General features: G+C 42.4%; 1 protein-coding gene across 1 annotated transcript in view; it reads left to right on the top strand.

The window, feature by feature from the left end:
• fig4a (FIG4 phosphoinositide 5-phosphatase a) overlaps nt 1-18,685 on the top strand; it is a 490,173-nt gene that overhangs the window by 194,747 nt on the left and 276,741 nt on the right. Inside the window, exons 17-18 of the mRNA XM_084313832.1 lie at nt 6,436-6,494; nt 18,536-18,683. Coding sequence (XP_084169958.1) covers nt 6,436-6,494; nt 18,536-18,683 — 207 coding nt within the window. The remainder of the gene's footprint in view (nt 1-6,435; nt 6,495-18,535; nt 18,684-18,685) is intronic.

The raw sequence follows: 18,685 nt of genomic DNA, 5'->3' as shown, positions 1-18,685 counted from the left end.
GCATGACTGAGTGCAGCTGTGCATATGCTGAGCTGCACTGAGGCAGTGTGTCAGTGGGGCTTGATTGCGAACAGCTGCGCACAGCGGTCATTATTGTCCCACAGAGGTCCGTTATTGTGTGATAACGGACCTCTGACGCGCGCTATTGACCAATCACAAGCAAGCATTTCGGCGAATGTGAAAACGCCATGTAATAAAATATAATAATACACTTTATTTGTATAGCACTTTTCATACAGAAATTGCAGTTCAAAGTGCTTCACAGCAGTAAAGAAAAATACAGGCATAAGATCAGCATAAAGTGCAGACATATAAAACATCATTGGTTACAGACATAAAGTGAGCATAAAAAAGATAAAAAAAAAAAAAAGGTAGCAGCAAGGTAAGTAAAATCACAGTTTTTCACATTAGGATCATTTCGAGGCTCTAGTCAAAACAAAGGACTTCCCCGGCTTCTTCTACCCCTTTCTTGTTGCGATCAGCCCCCGCATGGGATATCCCTGGCTCCAGAATTTCATTGGCTACAAAGGTGGTCAATCACTTTCGCCATCAGAGGTGACTGGTCCGTTCAGGACCGTTCACAACCGGACGTGGTCACTTGGGCAGTGGGAACATAGGGCTGTAGGAACATAAGGCAGTGGGAAGATAGGGCTGAGGGAACATAGGGCTGTAGGAACATAGGGCTGTGGGAACGGCATCATCTTGCCTTCCTGTGTCCTGCGTCACCAAGGGCCTGTTGAAGTGGACGACACAACAGGCGAGCTCTGAAATACAAGCCTGTGGAATAATGCTGCTAAACCCTTTTCAATGCCGCTGACAATCTTTCCTCCCGGCAGCATGTAGAAGTGTCCTTGATCAAGGCACTTAATGCACTAACTGCTCCCGATGAATAGGTTGGCACCTTGCATTGGTAGATGTTTAACTCTGGTTGCCTTGCAAAATGAACCCTTTCCCCAATAAGATTACAAGATTGAATGAATGATGAATGATCATTACATTTATATAGCGCTTTTCTAGACACTCAAAGCGCTCCCCACACAATGTAGGGTGGAAATTGCCTCCTTCACCACCACTGGTAGCACCCAACCTTGGGCTAGTCAAGTCAAGTCAAGTCAAGAGTTTTAATTGTCACGGCATACAGGTATACAATGAAATGCGGCTGGTCTTGCCCGCGACGATGTGCAATACAGTGGTACAACATATAATAGAATCCAATAAAAATACAGTGGTACAACATATTAATAGAATCCAGTAAAAAACAACAGTGCAATAAACAGGTACATAGTGTGCCATCTCGGTATCTGTACATAGTATTTACAGAGCATATAGGACATGCTAGGTAGCTTTAGTAGTGCAATACACTGTTCCTGATGTTATACTAATTTAAAGTGGCCTTTCCTCTGGCCATAAGTGTGCGTATGTGCGGCATGAGTGTTAAAGTGGCTGCTAGTGTGTGAGCGTGCTCAGCGTGCGTGTCGTGTATGTGCTTGTGTGTGCTTGTGTGTGGATAGTTCAGTTTCTGTGTCTCTCAATGTTCATTGTTCAAGGCTCTGATGGCCTGGGGGAAGAAGCTTAGCCTAAGCCTCTCCGTCCTAGTAGCTGGGGTTCGCAGGCGTCTGCCTGACCTCAGCAGCTGGAACAGGCTGTTATTGGGGTGGTGGGGGTCTTTCATTATCCTGCAGGCTCTGGATTTGCACCTCTTGTTGTATAGAGCCTGCAGGGGAGGTAGCGCAATACCCGTGGTACGCTCGGCTGAGCGCACCACTCTCTGTAGGGCCTTCTTGTCCTGTGCCGTGCTGTTCCCATACCAGGCAGTGATGTTTCTAGTCAAGATGCTCTCTACAGCTCCTGAGTAGAAGGACTGGAGTATCTTCCCCGATACTCTGAACTTCCTTAACTGTCTCAGGTGGTAGAGGCGCTGCTTCGCCTTCTTTACTACTGTGTCTATGTGTGTTGACCATGTCAGATCCTCTGAGATGTGGACCCCCAGGTACTTGAAGCTGCTCACCCTGTCCACGGTAGCCCCGTTAATCATCAGTGGTGTGTGTGTCTCCTGCTGTCCTCTCCTATAATCCACGATCAGCTCCTTGGTTTTACCAATGTTCAGGAGCAGGCTGTTGTCCTGGCACCAACGTTCCAGTACCTCAACCTCCTCTCTGTAGGCCTTCTCGTCGTTGTCCGAGATCAGCCCCACCACCACCGTGTCGTCGGCGAACTTCACTATGGAGTTGGAGCTGAACTTGGCCACACAATCGTGTGTGTAGAGTGAGTACAGCAGGGGGCTTAGAACACAGCCCTGGGGGGACCCGATGCTCAAGGTGATGGTGTTGGAGGTCTGACCCCCCACCCTGACCGCCTGGGGTCTTTCACTCAGAAAGTCCAGTACCCAGGCTACGCAGGCTCAATGGCTGCCATACACACTGGCACCAGGCACACATCACACTACACAATGGCTGAACTGCTCAGGAGACAGGGATTGATATCATTGATATCAGGGGGAGGGATGATTAGGTGGCCTTGATGTCAGAGACCTGATTTGAACGTCGGGGGAACCCCCTACTCTTTACGATAGGCGTCTTGGGTTCTTTAACGACCGAATTCAGTCAGGACCTCGGTTTAGCGTCTCATCCGAAGGACGGCACTCGCAGCTGTACAGTATCCCTATCACTGTAACAAGGGCATTGTTACTGACTAGTCCAGAGGACAGAGTGCCCCCTGCTGGACAACAACACTACTTTCCGACAGCAGCCTTGACCGGGGCTCGAACCGGTGATCTTCAGATCATGAGTCCGGAGCTCTACTCATGTAGCCACGCTGCCGGACTGATAACATAGGTCTTCTTTTTTTTTATCCACTTTTTATCCCATTTTTTTCTATATTTTCTCCCATCCCAATTTCGTATCATCCAATTCAACCCTCCCCTGTCACGAACGCTGTTTCTTGCCTCCCACAAGCCGGCTGCAATGTGGACTAAGTCATACATAGCACAAGTCCCCTCCGGTACTTGAGGTAACAGCAGTCGCATCTTTTCACCTGCGCAGCTCGATCTCTCAGTGGCGAGGAGTAACGCGTGGGAGGCTCACGCTGCCCCCGACACTTCCTGATTCTACTGCGCAGGCGCACCAACCGACCTGTAGGAGTCGCTGTCCACAACGCCCGATCCCCACCCATCAGTTTCCCACCCCCTAATACGGCCAATGTGTATTAGTATGAACGACCAGCTAAACTGAAAGCAATGTGGAGCGCTGGGCTCGAACAGGCAAGCCCAACGTCTCCGTCATTTGTGGCGAGCGCCTTGCTCACTACGCCACGTAGCCGCCTAATAACATAGGTCTTCTATTCTGATCTCCCATCATAGCAGAGGAACGATCTAGCTTGAAGTGTAAACCCACACCAGAGCACATTTCTTTTTAACTTCCCTCCAAGATGCGGATTCAATATGACGATACCAAAAAAGGTCAACACTTAACTCCGGTTCCTTAAAACAAAACCGGCATTCATCTGATTCACTAATACCCCGATGCCGCTGGGTGTTTTTTTTTTGTAGAGGCTGTTGTTTGGGTGACTAGAGTCTTTGATTATTCTCTTAGCCTTAGCCCTGCAACGCTTGGTATAAATGTCCTGGAGAGTGGGAAGCCCACCTCCAATTGTGCATTCGGATAAACGCTTTGGATAAAAGCTGTTACATAAATGCAGTCCATTTACCTTTATGTCACAAACCCTGTCTTCCACTCACTCACTCACTCACTCACTCACTCACTCACTCACTCACTCACTCACTCACTCACTCACTCACTCACTCACTCACTCACTCACCTACTCGCTCACTCACTCACTCACTCACTCACTCACTCACTCACTCACTCACTCACTCACTCACTCACTCACTCACTCACTCACTCACCTACTCACTCACCTACTCACTCACTCACTCACCTACTCACTCACTCACTCGCTCACTCACTCACTCACTCACTCACTCACTCACTCACTCACCTACTCACTCACCTACTCACTCACTCACTCACCTACTCACTCACTCACTCGCTCACTCACTCACTCACTCACTCACTCACTCACTCATTCACCTACTCGCTCACTCACTCACTCACTCACTCACTCACTCACTCACTCACTCACTCACTCACTCACTCACTCACCTACTTGTTCACTCACTCACTCACTCACTCACTCACTCACTCACTCACTCACTCACTCACTCGCTCACTCACTCAGTCCTGCTGCGATTTGACCTACTTTGTGTCATTTGTACGTGCGTGTGCATGCACCGTTTTCATTATGTTGTCGCTTGCATAATTACGGAGCCAGATTGCCTCTACAGGGCTGCTGACCGCGACACCACAATGGGCCGAGACGGCGCGGCGCGGTCCTTCATTTAAGGATGAAATTGGGCCCCCAGGGGAATTGAACGTAAATCCTCTGGCGGTATAAAGTATTTTTGTTAACAGCGACACACAACGCACCCATTTGTTACGGCTACAATCCGTCCCGCAAATTGTTTATATTGAATAAAAGCCTTATTTTTTCCCCAGTCGTGCCATTTTCATATCTAGGTTATCCTTGTATTGGTCTGTACAGGGTAATTGAAAATGTGCCGAGGGTTCTCAACATGAGGACGAGGGACCCCCTGGGGGCCTCCCAGCGTGGCGGAACCGGACTCATGGATTATAGTCGTAGACGGATCTTCATGATCAATATAGGTTTTTGTGGAACCGTCTGGAGTTAGAGCTAAAACAGAGTACGAACATAAATCAGTTTAAAAAGATGTACAAAAAATATTTCTTGGGTATCGGGAAGAGGAAGTGTGTTGATTGGGAGTATGTGTAAGATGTAAAAAAAGAAAAAGAAAAGGAGAAAAAAAGATATGTATATTATATGTGTATATATATATATATATATATATTATATGTATATTATATATATATATTAGTGCTGTCAATCGATTAAAATATTTAACTCGATTAATGATTGTCCATAGTTAACTCGCGATTAATCACAATTTAATCGCATTTTCTTTTTTTTTTACCATAAACTGATATTTTTCAAGTTTTAATACTCTTATCAACATGAGAGTCAACAAATGCTTGCTTTAGGCTATGTGTCCACAATTTTTTTTTCAATCAATCAATCTGCACAGTGATTGATTGAATGAAAATTGTATTAACAGATTGCAGAATGGGTACAATACAGTACGGCTCAATACAGACAATTGTTAAGGGGATGCAGACCAGAGAAAGACTTTCGTCTTGTTTACATCAGGGTCCCCCATTGTCAATTCATAATGAATTTTAAGTAAGGGTGCAACTTGCTCCGTGCAATCCATTCTTTGTGGATCTAGCCCATGGTAACAAAGAGGGGAGAATCTGATCTGGGTTCACTCTCCACTCTTTGTTCCTCTTCTACCAAATCATTCTAAAATAAGATGAGATATTCCTTTATTGATCCCCTTCGGCAAAGGCAGGCATCATAGCAGCATGGGGGAGGGGTGGGGGGTGGGGGGGGTGGGTACAGGTATGCGCATGGTAATAGTAGAAGACATAAATATAGGCAATAGAATTATAGTACAGTAGAAAAGTAAAAATAAGCAGTGTAATTATAATTAACTCTGAATATAAGCATAATCATGAGCAAGTAGGCAGTGTAATAAAAGGTGCAGATGAGGGTCTGTTTGCTCTATATACAGTTATATTATACATTACAATAAATAAACGTCTGAGAAGCGCTGTTCCAAGAGTGTGGTGCTGATAATGACTCTGTGTCAATATTCAAGAGATTTATTAGTCCCATACATACACAAGACATGTAGTGAAATGAAGATGGCCATGCCCGCTTTGATTGTGCAAAAAAAATTAAATACAAATAATAATAGAATAAAATAGAATAGATAATAAAATAGACGTGATAAAAAGTACTAAGATAAAATACAATACACTGCTGAGCTTACGAATTAAAGGTAATGAGTCCTATATACACTACCATACAATATAATATACAGTTATACTATATATAACTATACTATACTAACTATACTATACAAAAACATGTTTTTTAAAGTGAACTTTTCTTTTGTTTTTAAAGTGACCTGTAGTGTGTTTGTGTGTGAGAGAGTGCAGGATGTGTTGTGTGTGTGTGTGTGTGTTCATTGTGCTTGTGTGTGTGGTGTGTGTGTGTGTGTGTGTGTGTGTGTGTGTGTGTGTGTGTGTGTGTGTGTGTGTGTGTGTGTGTGTGTGTGTGTGTGTGTGTGTGTGTGTGTGTGTGTGTGTGTGTGTGTGTGTGTGTGTGTGTGTGTGTGTGTGTGTGTGTGTGTGTGTGTGTGTGTGTGTGTGTGTGTGTGTGTGTGTGTGTGTGTGTGTGTGTGTGTGTGGAGAGATCAGTGTTCTCTGTAATGAATCTGTGTGTCATCTCTCTGTCCAGCTACACGTACTGGTGGTCAGCCGGGATCCTGCGCTACCTGCCCGTGCCCTACGACGAAGGTACGTTCTCAGCCAACAGGCTCCTGAGCGACTGTTTATGTTTATTTAGGATCCCCATTAGCTTTTGCACTTGTGACAAAAAGCTATTCTTCCTGGGGTCCGGCACTTACAACAATACAACAATATTCAAGACATTACATCATTATCAACATCAATTACTTCATCAATTACATCATTATCAACATCATTAACAATATCATCCTCAGTTAAGGATGACATTGTACAAGATACTTATTAGTATAAAGCATTCAAATCAAATAAATAAAATCAAATAAATGGTGCTTCCTGAGCAGCACTCACTGCCATCAACATAAATCCAATTAACAGTCAATTGGTTTTCACCGCTCTGCCATAAGGGTTCAGTGCATGCTTGTTGGTAGATGGTATTTACATTTTTTCTTGAAAGTGGTTTTGGATTCTATTTCAGTGAAGTAGCTTGGCAATGAGTTCCATTCCATGATAGCTCTCTAAGTCACGGAAGATGTGAGTAGATTTGTCCTGGGTTTAGGTGCCAGTAGATGGCCTAACATAGCTTGTCTGGTCATGTGGTCATGTTCTTCTCTTATGTAAACTATATGATCATATTAAAAATACTGTGATTTTTTGACAACTTGAACATTTATTTTTTAATAACTTTCTTTATTGGAAGAGTTTTCAAAATTATGCAGACAGATATACATCTTCCATTTTTTATTTTTTTTTCATTTCCCTTTCCTATCCCCTAACCCCACCCCACCCCCCCCCCCCGAGGAGCGACAACAAACATACATATAATACACGAAAATACAAAAAAAACAAAAAAAGTATTGACAGAAAAATAAAAGTAAAAAATAAAAAAAAACCTATGATACTAATATAACTGAGATGAAAAAACAAAACATTTTAAGAAATAAAATAAAAATAGGGGGAGGGGGGGGACAGAGGGGGGGGGGGGGGGGACTCAGTCGTCACACCCAGGCAGGGATGTCAAGGATTCTATGTGCTTTAAAAGGGGTCTCCAAGTCTTCTCAAAGGTATTCAGGGAGCCAGTAGGGCCTTTGAGGGAGAATCTGAGCTTTTCAAGATTAATAGATAATAGTAGTTCCTTAACCCACCTATTTAGTCCATGGGCCAGAGGCCAAAATTTCACTTGTCGGTGCCACTCAGGGTGAATAAACTTACATATATTTTTTTCAAAGATCTATGTCTGTAGATGATATTTTTGTATGATAGCCCTTCCAGAGTGGTAGCTTTATCATAATGATCAAGTCATGAAGTATACCTACCCCCTCAGGAAATTGCATTTCTGATGCTGGTGCATATCCTGCTTTAGACTCACGTAGAGGACATCTGTCAATGTTTCACAATATTGTGTTTGGTATCATTTTAAAGGGGACTATGTAATCTTTCATTCAAGCTAAGATGTGAATCTTTCTGATCAATATAGAGGTCACTGGAGCTCTTTGAACAGTCAACAACACACATTTCTACCCGATTTCCGCCTAAATGATATACTATCGTTTAGCCTTGTGTCATCTAGGAGCAACAGAGACACAAAATACAATATCTGCAATACTCTCAGGACCATAAGGATTCAGGGAATGTATAATATGCCTATACTATTTCATTGTTACAGGTCATTGTGAGCCTTAAATTAGAAAAGCAGTATTAGGCTCCTATTAAACTATACAGAACAGCCACTATAGTCTAGAATGGAAACATAGGTCCACCTGCATAGGGTGGATTTTTTTTCACCACCTGTTTTTTATTAATCCTTGGAGTGTCTATTTTAAGATTCTGACAGGTAACAGGTTGGAATAATGTCCCATGGGGTTTATTTTTAACCCTTTATTACACCTATCCTGAACCAAAACCTGAAAAAGAAAACAGCATAACTTTTGAAGTTAACAACATATAGAGACAAATTAAAACATTTTCCCAAACTAGTTTGACCCAAGGAATTCAATACAATTGTTATTCTTAAGATTCAAACACATCTTGATTAAATTTCAGGACAGAAAAAGCAAAAAAACGCTGAAAAAACATATATCACATCTCTATTTTCCCTTTTTACTGAAATGTAGTGCATTGGACGAGATCGATTTAGGTTAATATTGGAAATTGTATTGTAATAGATTGTCTCCATGCTGTTATGCCCTAAATATTATAGTGTTGCATAAACAATTATATAGAGACAAATTAACACATTTTCCCATGCGATTTTGATCAGTGATTTATTTATTGTTAAGGTTCAAACTATATGTTTTCATATGCACTGGATATCATGGACTGGATATCTTCTTTGTTGACACAACATTCAAGTATTTTTTTCTATTTGTATTTTATACCCTAAACTACTAATCATCATCATCACTAAAACAATTGTCAAAGTCTATCTCTTCGATCTCCATCTCTTCCTCCGCCTCATCACTCGTACTCTCCATCCTCCTCATCCATGTTATTTTTTGCGTAATCTGCCTCCTTATCAAGAGCTTCTTGCTCTTCTGACTCCACTTTCTGGGCCAGTACCTCAACAAGAGAAGGACGGAGGATGGGTCCAACTGTCCAGACAGGTTCTAACACCTCCTCATCCATTGTTTTTCCCAGTCGATACTTTGATCATAGGCTTTGGGCCTCTTGAATATGGGCTGTTCTGCTCTTTTGTAACAGGTGACTATGAAGTTGGCTCGCTGTACATGTGGGATGAGACAGACCTTGGGGGGAGGCAGGCGTTCAATGTCTACTTTGGAGTTTGCATCCAGGACTTTATCAGCACCCATCATTTTCTGCAGCATCTTGGCTCACACAGCATCAACTGACTTCATTGGACCATGGCCATCCATAATGCATGTGAAGGACTCCATCTCCTGTTGGAGCTCATCTGTTACCAGCGACAATGCGCCAAGCTGACTAAAAGCCTTCTGGAATCTAGGGTTCTTCTGCAGATTATTCAACAGATTCACCTGTCTCTTTCCTTTGAAAGCGCTGGCACAGTCATCCCCAGAAAAGTCATAGTATCCCAGTAGAGTGCTGCAGTACTCTGAGTCCAGAGACTCAGCCTGTTCGGACACATGTATTAGCTTGCAGTGCCAAGGTGCCAGTGCCGTGGTCCAGGTATCTGGAGAGGTTACCAGGGGCTTGTCCAGCACTTGGAACAGGTATAGTGGCTCTAGATTTCTATGCTAAGTAGTACTCCAAAAGTTAACATATGTAATGTAGTAGTAGTAGTAGTTTATTCAGTCATCATCTCACACAATGCAATATACACCATCATTTAACAATATTTGATTTTACAGTGACTGAAAAGGTACAGACTGAAGCATAATGCTTATATATGCCAGCCTGTCCTATATTCTTAACAAAAATGAATACTCAAACAGTATTCTAAAATAAATATAAATAAAGTAAATAACAACAAACATGCTTAGAATTAGTAACATGTTTCAATGTTTTATGCATTGATCAAATCTGCCACCCCCCCCCCCCCCCCCCCACAGCAATTAATTGTTTATTTGTTTGTCTTTGTTCTTAATGTATTTCAGATTCAATCTCCTGATGCCCAAAATGTTAGAGGTGCCCAGCAGGCCAAGGCCAGAGGCTACTACAGTACTGCCAGGGATGCTGCTGTTGTCCGCTTCTGTGGCTTCCTGCATGACACACTCACACACCTGAGCAGCCTGTCTGCCTGTCTGCAGAGGTCCACTGTCACCATAGCTTCTGTGGCTTCCTGCATGACACACTCACACACCTGAGCAGCCTGTCTGCCTGTCTGCAGAGGTCCACTGTCACCATAGCTTCTGTGGCTTCCTGCATGACACACTCACACACCTGAGCAGCCTGTCTGCCTGTCTGCAGAGGTCCACTGTCACCATAGCTTCTGTGGCTTCCTGCATGACACACTCACACACCTGAGCAGCCTGTCTGCCTGTCTGCAGAGGTCCACTGTCACCATAGCTTCTGTGGCTTCCTGCATGACACACTCACACACCTGAGCAGCCTGTCTGCCTGTCTGCAGAGGTCCACTGTCACCATAGCTTCTGTGGCTTCCTGCATGACACACTCACACACCTGAGCAGCCTGTCTGCCTGTCTGCAGAGGTCCACTGTCACCATAGCTTCTGTGGCTTCCTGCATGACACACTCACACACCTGAGCAGCCTGTCTGCCTGTCTGCAGAGGTCCACTGTCACCATAGCGGGGGCACACGGCTCCTTGTGCTCAACACAGGCAGTACTTAAGAAGTACAAAACCAGGTATGTGTATTTAAGCTGCAAAAGAAATGTGTACCTTAAGATAATTAAGAGAAATGATTGTGTGAGTGAAAGGTGAATTCAGAAATGTAAATAGTAGATAGTAAAATTAGTCTTTTATCTTCAGACAAGGGCCCATGATGAAAGCCACAATGGCCAACAGCTATGAGGGAATTCCACTGACCAGAAGTGACAGCAAGTGGAGCAAGACCAGCGTCACCTCACAGGAGAAAATGCTTGACAAGCTACAGGAGAGTCTGACCGACAGGTTCCAGGACATCAGTGATGGGTTGCTGTGTGCCACCAAGGTGGTCAGCTTCACCAACTGGCCAGAGTCAGCAGACGTAGCAGCAGGTAGGTTGCTTTCTTTATGTTTAATACAGGGCAGTGCAGTCAGCCTGGTTCATGATCATATTATTATAGTTTGAATATTTGAGAATTAAAACTATGCTTTCTGTAATATTTATACAATTCTAGATTTTGGAGAAACTGAAATCGAAACACTGGTGGACCACTTCAAGCCAGTCCTGGAGACCTCTGGAATTTTTGCAGAAAGGATCCCTGACCAGTGGACTGTCCTGAAGGCACTGCTGTATCAGGAGGCCCAGTCCCTGCAGAATATGTCCTGGCTCAGGGTCAACAGGAGCCATCTATATTCCTGCCCTGATTTGCTGGCATTGGTCGACCTGGTCCTGTCCTTCCCTGCATCCACAGCTGAATGTGAGAGAGGTTTCAGTATAATGAAACAGGTCAAAACAGACTGGCGGTCCAACCTAAAGTCTGACACACTGTCGGATCTCCTGATGGTCCAGCTGTCCTCTCCAGAGATCAGTGAGTATGACCCCACAAAAGCTGTTAATCTGTGGCACCAGGACTGCGTCAGGAGGAGTAGGAGACCGGACTTTATGGCCGGACGTGACCAGGCAAAGAGGGTGGAGATTGTGGACTCTGATTAGGACATGATTGAGAAATGAGGTGGTTTAAGTTTTATTTATTTTTTATTTATTTTACACATTTTATTATGTTTTTTTTTTTTTTTTTTTATAACGACCAGGACCCACCCCTAACACTGCCAATTGTGTTAGTATGAACGACCAGCCAGGCTGGTAGCAATGCCGAGAGCTGGGCTCGAACCCAGCATCTCCTGCACTAGTGGCGAGCACCTTGCCCACTGTGCCACTTTATTATGTTCTGTTATGTTTGAGAATCCAGCATCTCCTGCACTAGTGGCGAGCACCTTGCCCACTGTGCCACTTTATTATGTATAATGTTCTGTTATGTTTGAGAACCCAGCATCTCCTGCACTAGTGGCGAGCACCTTGCCCACTGTGCCACTTTATTATGTATAATGTTCTGTTATGTTTGAGAACCCAGCATCTCCTGCACTAGTGGCGAGCACCTTGCCCACTGTGCCACTTTATTATGTATAATGTTCTGTTATGTTTGAGAACCCAGCATCTCCTGCACTAGTGGCGAGCACCTTGCGCACTGTGCCACTTTATTATGTATAATGTTCTGTTATGTTTGAGAACCCAGCATCTCCTGCACTAGTGGCGAGCACCTTGCCCACTGCGCCACTTTATTATGTTCCGTTATGTTTGATGTTAACATTAGGTTACAATTTAAGTTTAAGATTGACATCTTGTATTGATTAAGTAATCAATCAATATATTAAAATAATTTGCTTAAAATTTTACTCTGGCCTCTTATTTAAGTGTATTCTTCAACATAATACCTTATCTACTTGAAATGTACTGATTTTTTTTTATATGTGACACAAAAATGCGTTTTTTTTGGCGGGTAAGAAATATGCTTGGCGGGTAGATTTTTACCATCTACCAGCCACTGGCCGGTGAGTCAAAAAGTTAATTTCGCTCCCTGTGGGTGCTGATAAAGTCCTGGATGCAAACTCCAAAGTAGACATTGAACGCCTGCCTCCCCCCAAGGTCTGTCTCATCCCACATGTACAGCGAGCCAACTTCATAGTCGCCTGCTACAAAAGAGCAGAACAGCCCATATTCAAGAGGCCCAAAGCCTATGATCAAAGTATGGACTGGGAAAAACAATGGATAAGGAGGTGTTAGAACCTGTCTGGACGGTTGGACCCATCCTCCATCCTTCTCTTGTTGAGGTACTGGCCCAGAAAGTGGAGTCAGAAGAGCAAGAAGCTCTTGATAAGGAGGCAGATTACGCAAAAAATAACATGGATGAGGAGGATGGAGAGTACGAGTGTGATGAGGCGGAGGAAGAGATGGAGATCGAAGAGATAGACTTTGACAATAGTTTTAGTGATGATGATGATTAGTAGTTTACAAATAGAAAAAAATACTTGAATGTTGTGTCAACAAAGAAGATATCCAGTCCATGATATCCAGTGCATATGAAAACATATAGTTTGAACCGTAACAATATATAAATCACTGATCAAAATCGCATGGGAAAATGTGTTAATTTGTCTCTATATAATTGTTTATGCAAAACTATAATATTTAGGGCATAACAGCATGGAGACAATCTTTATTACAATATTATTTCCAATATTAACCTAAATCGATCTCGTCCAATGCACTACATTTCAGTAAAAAGGGAAAATAGAGATGTGATATATGTTTTTTTCAGCGTTTTTTGCTTTTTCTGTCCTGAAATTTTATCAAGATGTGTTTGAATCTTAAAAATAACAATTGTACTGAATTCCTTGGGTCAAACTTGTTTGGGATTTTTTTTTAATTTGTCTCCATATGTTGTTAACTTCAAAAGTTAGGCTGTTTTCTTTTTCTTATTTTTCAGGTTTTGGTTCAGGATAGGTGTAATAAAGGGTTACAAATAAACCCCATGGGACATTATTCCAACCTGTTACCTGTCAGAATCTTAAAATAGACACTCCAAGGATTAATAAAAAAAACAGGTGATGAAAAAAAATCCACCCTATGCAGGTGGACCTATGTTTCCATTCTAGACTATAGTGGCTGTTATGTATAGTTTAATAGGAGCCTAATACTGCTCTTCTAATTTAAGGCTCACAATGACCTGTAACAATGAAATAGTATAGGCATATTATACATTTCCTGAATCCTTATGGTCCTGAGAGTGTTGTAGATTTTGTATTTTGTGTCCCTGTTGCTCCTAGATGACACAAGGCTAAAAGATAGTATATCATTTAGGCGAAAATCGTGTAGAAATTTGTGTTGTTGACTGTTCAAAGAGCTCCAGTGACCTCTATATTGTTCAGAAAGATTCACATCTTAGCTTGAATGAAATATCCCATAGTCCCGTTTAAAATGATACCAAACACAATATTGTGAAACATTGACAGATGTCCTCTACATGAGTCTAAAGCAGGATATGCACCATCATCTGAAATGCGATTTCCTGAGGGGGTGGGTATACTTCATGATTTGATAATTATGATAAAGCTACCACTCTGGAAGGGCTATCATACAAAAATAGCATCTACAGACATAGATATTTCAAAAAATTATATCTAAGTTTATTCACCCTGAGTGGCACCGATATCTGGTCTGGCCCATGGACTAATTGTGAGATGGAGGTTGAGTATGTTTCCACTTAAAAAGAATAAGTCGCCTGGCCAATAAAGTGGAGAAGGCAAGAACAGAATGTGACATTTTGGAGGGTAGAGGTTGCAGAGGAACACCGAACAAGGCCACAAGAGGATCTTGAACTTGAACATTTCTGAGAAAAGTAATGAGACGAGATTGCAGACGTTTCTCAACCCAAAGCCATGATACATTTCTGTGCATAACTCCAATATTAGCGACTATGTAACATGAGGGGGTGACGGCGGCTCAGGAGGTAGAGCGGTCGTCTTGGTAATCTGAAGGTTCCCGGTTAGATTCCGGCGCCTCCCCACGGCATGTCGAAGTGTCCTTGTGCAAAGACACTTGACCCAAGACACAACAAACAACCACAGGATCAAGGATATGGAGGGAGTTTGGGTGGAAAAATATAATTAGATACTTTATAACACCAGAAATACAGGGCAATTACACACCAGCAAAGAAAACATGTTGGAGGGAGTGTGGACAGGAAGGGGCGAACTATACACACATATTCTGGGGATGTCAGAAAATAAGGCACTACTGGGAAGAGATAGGAGGGATAATAAATGAAATAATAGGATACGAAATACCCCAGGGAGGCCAAGTGTTGTATTTGGGGAATCTGTCACAGGAAGGAATCCAAGGGGAAGACAAGTACTTGATTAAGATATTGATAGTGGCAGCCAAGAAAGCTTTAACTAAACTGTGGTACAAGGTAGAAGTGCCGACAAAGGATCAATGGATAGAGTTGGTAGAGGGGATACAGGAAATGGAGAGAATCACACATCTGCTGAGGCTGCAAGAAGAAAAGTTTGAATGGAAATGGGGAAAATGGGAAGAATACAGGAGGGGAAGTAACAACATCACAGAGGTTTGAAAAGGATACAAGGAAATGAATAAAAATGTAAATAAATAATGCAAATGTAGAATGGACCGAAGGACCCATGTCACACTTTTTCTTTACAAATTTTTTGTCTATTTGTTTTAATTTATGTACTGTGTATTGTCTATGAATGTTGTCTATGTATGTTGTTGAAAAAATGAAAATAAAAATGTAAGTTTAAAAGAAAAAAAACACTTGACCCACTAACTGCCCCTGATGAGCAGGTTGGCACCTTGAATGTGAGGTATGAGTTATGAAGCGCTGCACAGAAATGAGGCGTTTTCTTTTGAAAGTGGTTACCAATGGTTACAGGCTGCCTGCCACGCTGGATCGGTTGTTGTTCGTTGATTTGAATTAAACGAGACACAAGGAGAAACTGCTCCTGCAGCCGGAGTAATTGATTCACCCTGACCTACCGATGTGGACAGAAGAGATGCATAATGTCTGCCTCTGTCAACCCTGTCTATCGCCGTGGTTACTAATGCTAGGGATGAGCTTTAGAATTAAGCATTACATCACGCGCAGGAGTGGTTTGTGAAAAATAAACCATGCCTAGGGGTGGTCTTTAGACCCCCCTAGGCATGGTTTATTTTTCACAAACCACGACTACAAGTGGTGTAATGCTTTTATACAACTGGCACATTCATCCAACCTTATTGCTATACAATAAACACACATTAATCGAAGATTTATTGAAAAAACCATCCGCCAGAAAAAGTAGTTCCCACAACAACAAAAAAGAGAAGTTGCCTCCATGTGGAAGCAGCTCGGAAGTGCATCCAACTGTTCTCAGTAGGACATCCAACCAACTAATACATCCAACTGTCTTTCAACTAAAGGCCTCTACATGCTACAGCAACTTCAAAGCAACTGCACCACAACATCGACAAAGCAACGGTGTTGTAGACACTCTGCCTTTATGCTTCTGCAACATCGACGTGCAAAGTTAGTTTAACTAAAGTTAGTTTAGGTTCGTGTTAACGTTAGATAATGTACAAAATAAACGTATTTCCGGTGCTTTTAGACGTCGCTCTTTTATTTTGAAATCCCCCGACCGGAAGTGTTATAGTGTCTGTTGCTAGCAGCTTAACTTCTGTCACCCGTTTCTGTGCTTTTCGAGCTAACGTTACCGTAACGTCATTAGTTTCCAATGGAGAGGAGAGAAAGACCTCGGCTCATGCAGCTCAAACTACCTGTTGGAATAAATTAATTGATTGATGTTTAACTTGTCCCTGTGTGTGTCCAGTCATTTCGACTAGCAAACGTTGTATTTAACGTTACCTCAGGATACCATTGTATTTAGTTGGTTAGCTATGTAGCTAATGTGGATAGCATTTTGTATAGCATCAATGCTAGCTGGCTGGCTACAGCTTTATTTACTAAATTATGGAGGCTTTTTAATCGTCAAGGTAAGAGAGGATTTGTCATGATCAACTGAAGGCGTATGCTATGGAACAATATGTGCTTGGGTTTTCAGAAAAAGGCCAGCTATGACGCTAATTATTTAGCTAATATTGATAGCATAGCTTGCTGGCTACAACAATGGCGGATGGTATTCCTCGCTGCGGGACCAATATTATTCTATGACAGCCCCGCCCCCATTCACTACCAACCAATCACTGCTACGCAATATCAACGCAACGGCTGTTTAGGTTAGATTTGGGGGACATGTACGCAACGTCCTCGCAACACAGTCTACAAGACCCTCTAAAACAACCGTGTTGAAATCGCGCCGATGTTGTATTGCAGTTGCTTTGAAGTTGCTGTAGCAATGTAGCATGTAGAGGCCTTAAGACATCCAACCAACTAACACATCCAACTGTCTTTCAACTAAGACATCCAACCAACTAACACATCCAACTGTCTTTCAACTAAGACATCCAACCAACTAACACATCCAACTGTATTTCACCTAGACATCCAACCAACTAACACATCCAACTTTTCTTTAGTTTTTAACCTACTTTCTATAGAACTTCATTCTTAGATGCTTCTATAGAAAGTAGGTAAAACAAATTAAAAAAAAGTTTTCTTTGCCCTATAGGAATTCTTTTTAAAAAAATGTTTTAACCTACTTTCTATAGAAGCAGCTGGGAGGTGCGCTTTTTTAAGTGATCGTGGGTTATTGAATTGATTGATTGCTAATTTTATTACTGTCCGCCTTGTTTCCAACTGGTTAAGTTTAGGCCCTCTTTCGAAGTTGGTTAAGGTTAGAGTTTGGAACCAGGGCTGGTGGTCTATCGCCCTGCTCTAAAGACAAACTCTAACCTTAACCAACTTCGAAAGAGGGCCTAAACTTAATCAGTTGGAAGCCAGGCGGACAGTAATAAAATGATCAATCAATCAATCAATCAATTCAATAGGCCATGCTCACTTAAAACAGTGCACCTCCCAGCTGCTTGAAAGTAGGTAAAAATAGGTAGGTAAATAAATAGCAAATTAATCAATCAATCAATTTGCGTGATTTTTATTTTGTTCCACAATGACTCATGACCCATCAATTACATCATCCAACATTGTTTAAGCAACTAAGACATTCGCCGTGACAGAATCGGTTTATATTTAGTCGTTATGACGCTATCAACATATCCATTCAGTCCACCCTCACTTAAAACAGCGCACTTCCCAGTTGCTTCTATAGAAAGAAAAAAAAAGAAAAAGAAATGCAAATTAATCAATCAATCAATCCGCGCGATTTTTATTTTGTTCCACAATGACTCATGACCCATCAATTACATCATCCAACATTGTTTAAGCAACTAAGACATTCGCCGTGACAGAATCAGTTTATATTTATTCGTTATGACGCTATCAACATATCCATTTGTTAAAGATTATTGTCCGCCATCTTGTTTTTTCCTAAAAATCCCACGGCGGAGTGATTGTAATTCGGTTGTGGGCGGGTCCTGGGACCAGGAGCGTGGAATTGTGAAGAATACATACGTGTAAATTGACTGTTTCAGTGAACTTACTACACATGTATGCCCAGGCATTACTTTATTTATATGGGTTATATATATATGTTTATGTTTTTTATTCATTCCTGCTTTTGTGTGTGTATGTCCTTGTGGATGCATTTCTGTATGCACATCCTTGTATGTGTGTGTGTGTGTCCGTGTGTGTGTGTGTGCATGTGTGTGTGTGTGTGTGTGTGCCTGCGTGTGTGTGTGTGCCTGTGTGTGTGTGTGTGTGTTTATATGTCCGTGTGTGTGTGTGTGTGTGTGTGTATATGTCCGTGTGTGTGTGTGTGTCTGTGTGTGTGTGTGTATATGTCTGTGTGTGTATATGTCTGTGTGCCTGTGTGTGTGTGTCTGTGTGCGTGTGTGTGTGTGCGTGTGTGTGTGTGTGTATATGTCTGTGTGTGTGGGAGCAGTGCCTTGTGAGGAGAACATGAAGAAGGTGAACGTGAAGAAGATGACTCGCTACGACGAGACCATCGACATCTACAGCGAGTTCTTCAAACCCTACGAGCTCACAGCCTTCGACGACACCTTCTGCATCGCCATGACCAACTCTGCACGGT

This window comes from Notolepis coatsorum (assembly GCF_963971535.1).
Source record: "Notolepis coatsorum genome assembly, chromosome: 5".
In the NCBI taxonomy this organism is placed as follows: Eukaryota; Metazoa; Chordata; class Actinopteri; order Aulopiformes; family Paralepididae; genus Notolepis; species Notolepis coatsorum.
This window is presented reverse-complemented; position numbering and strand designations above follow the sequence as displayed.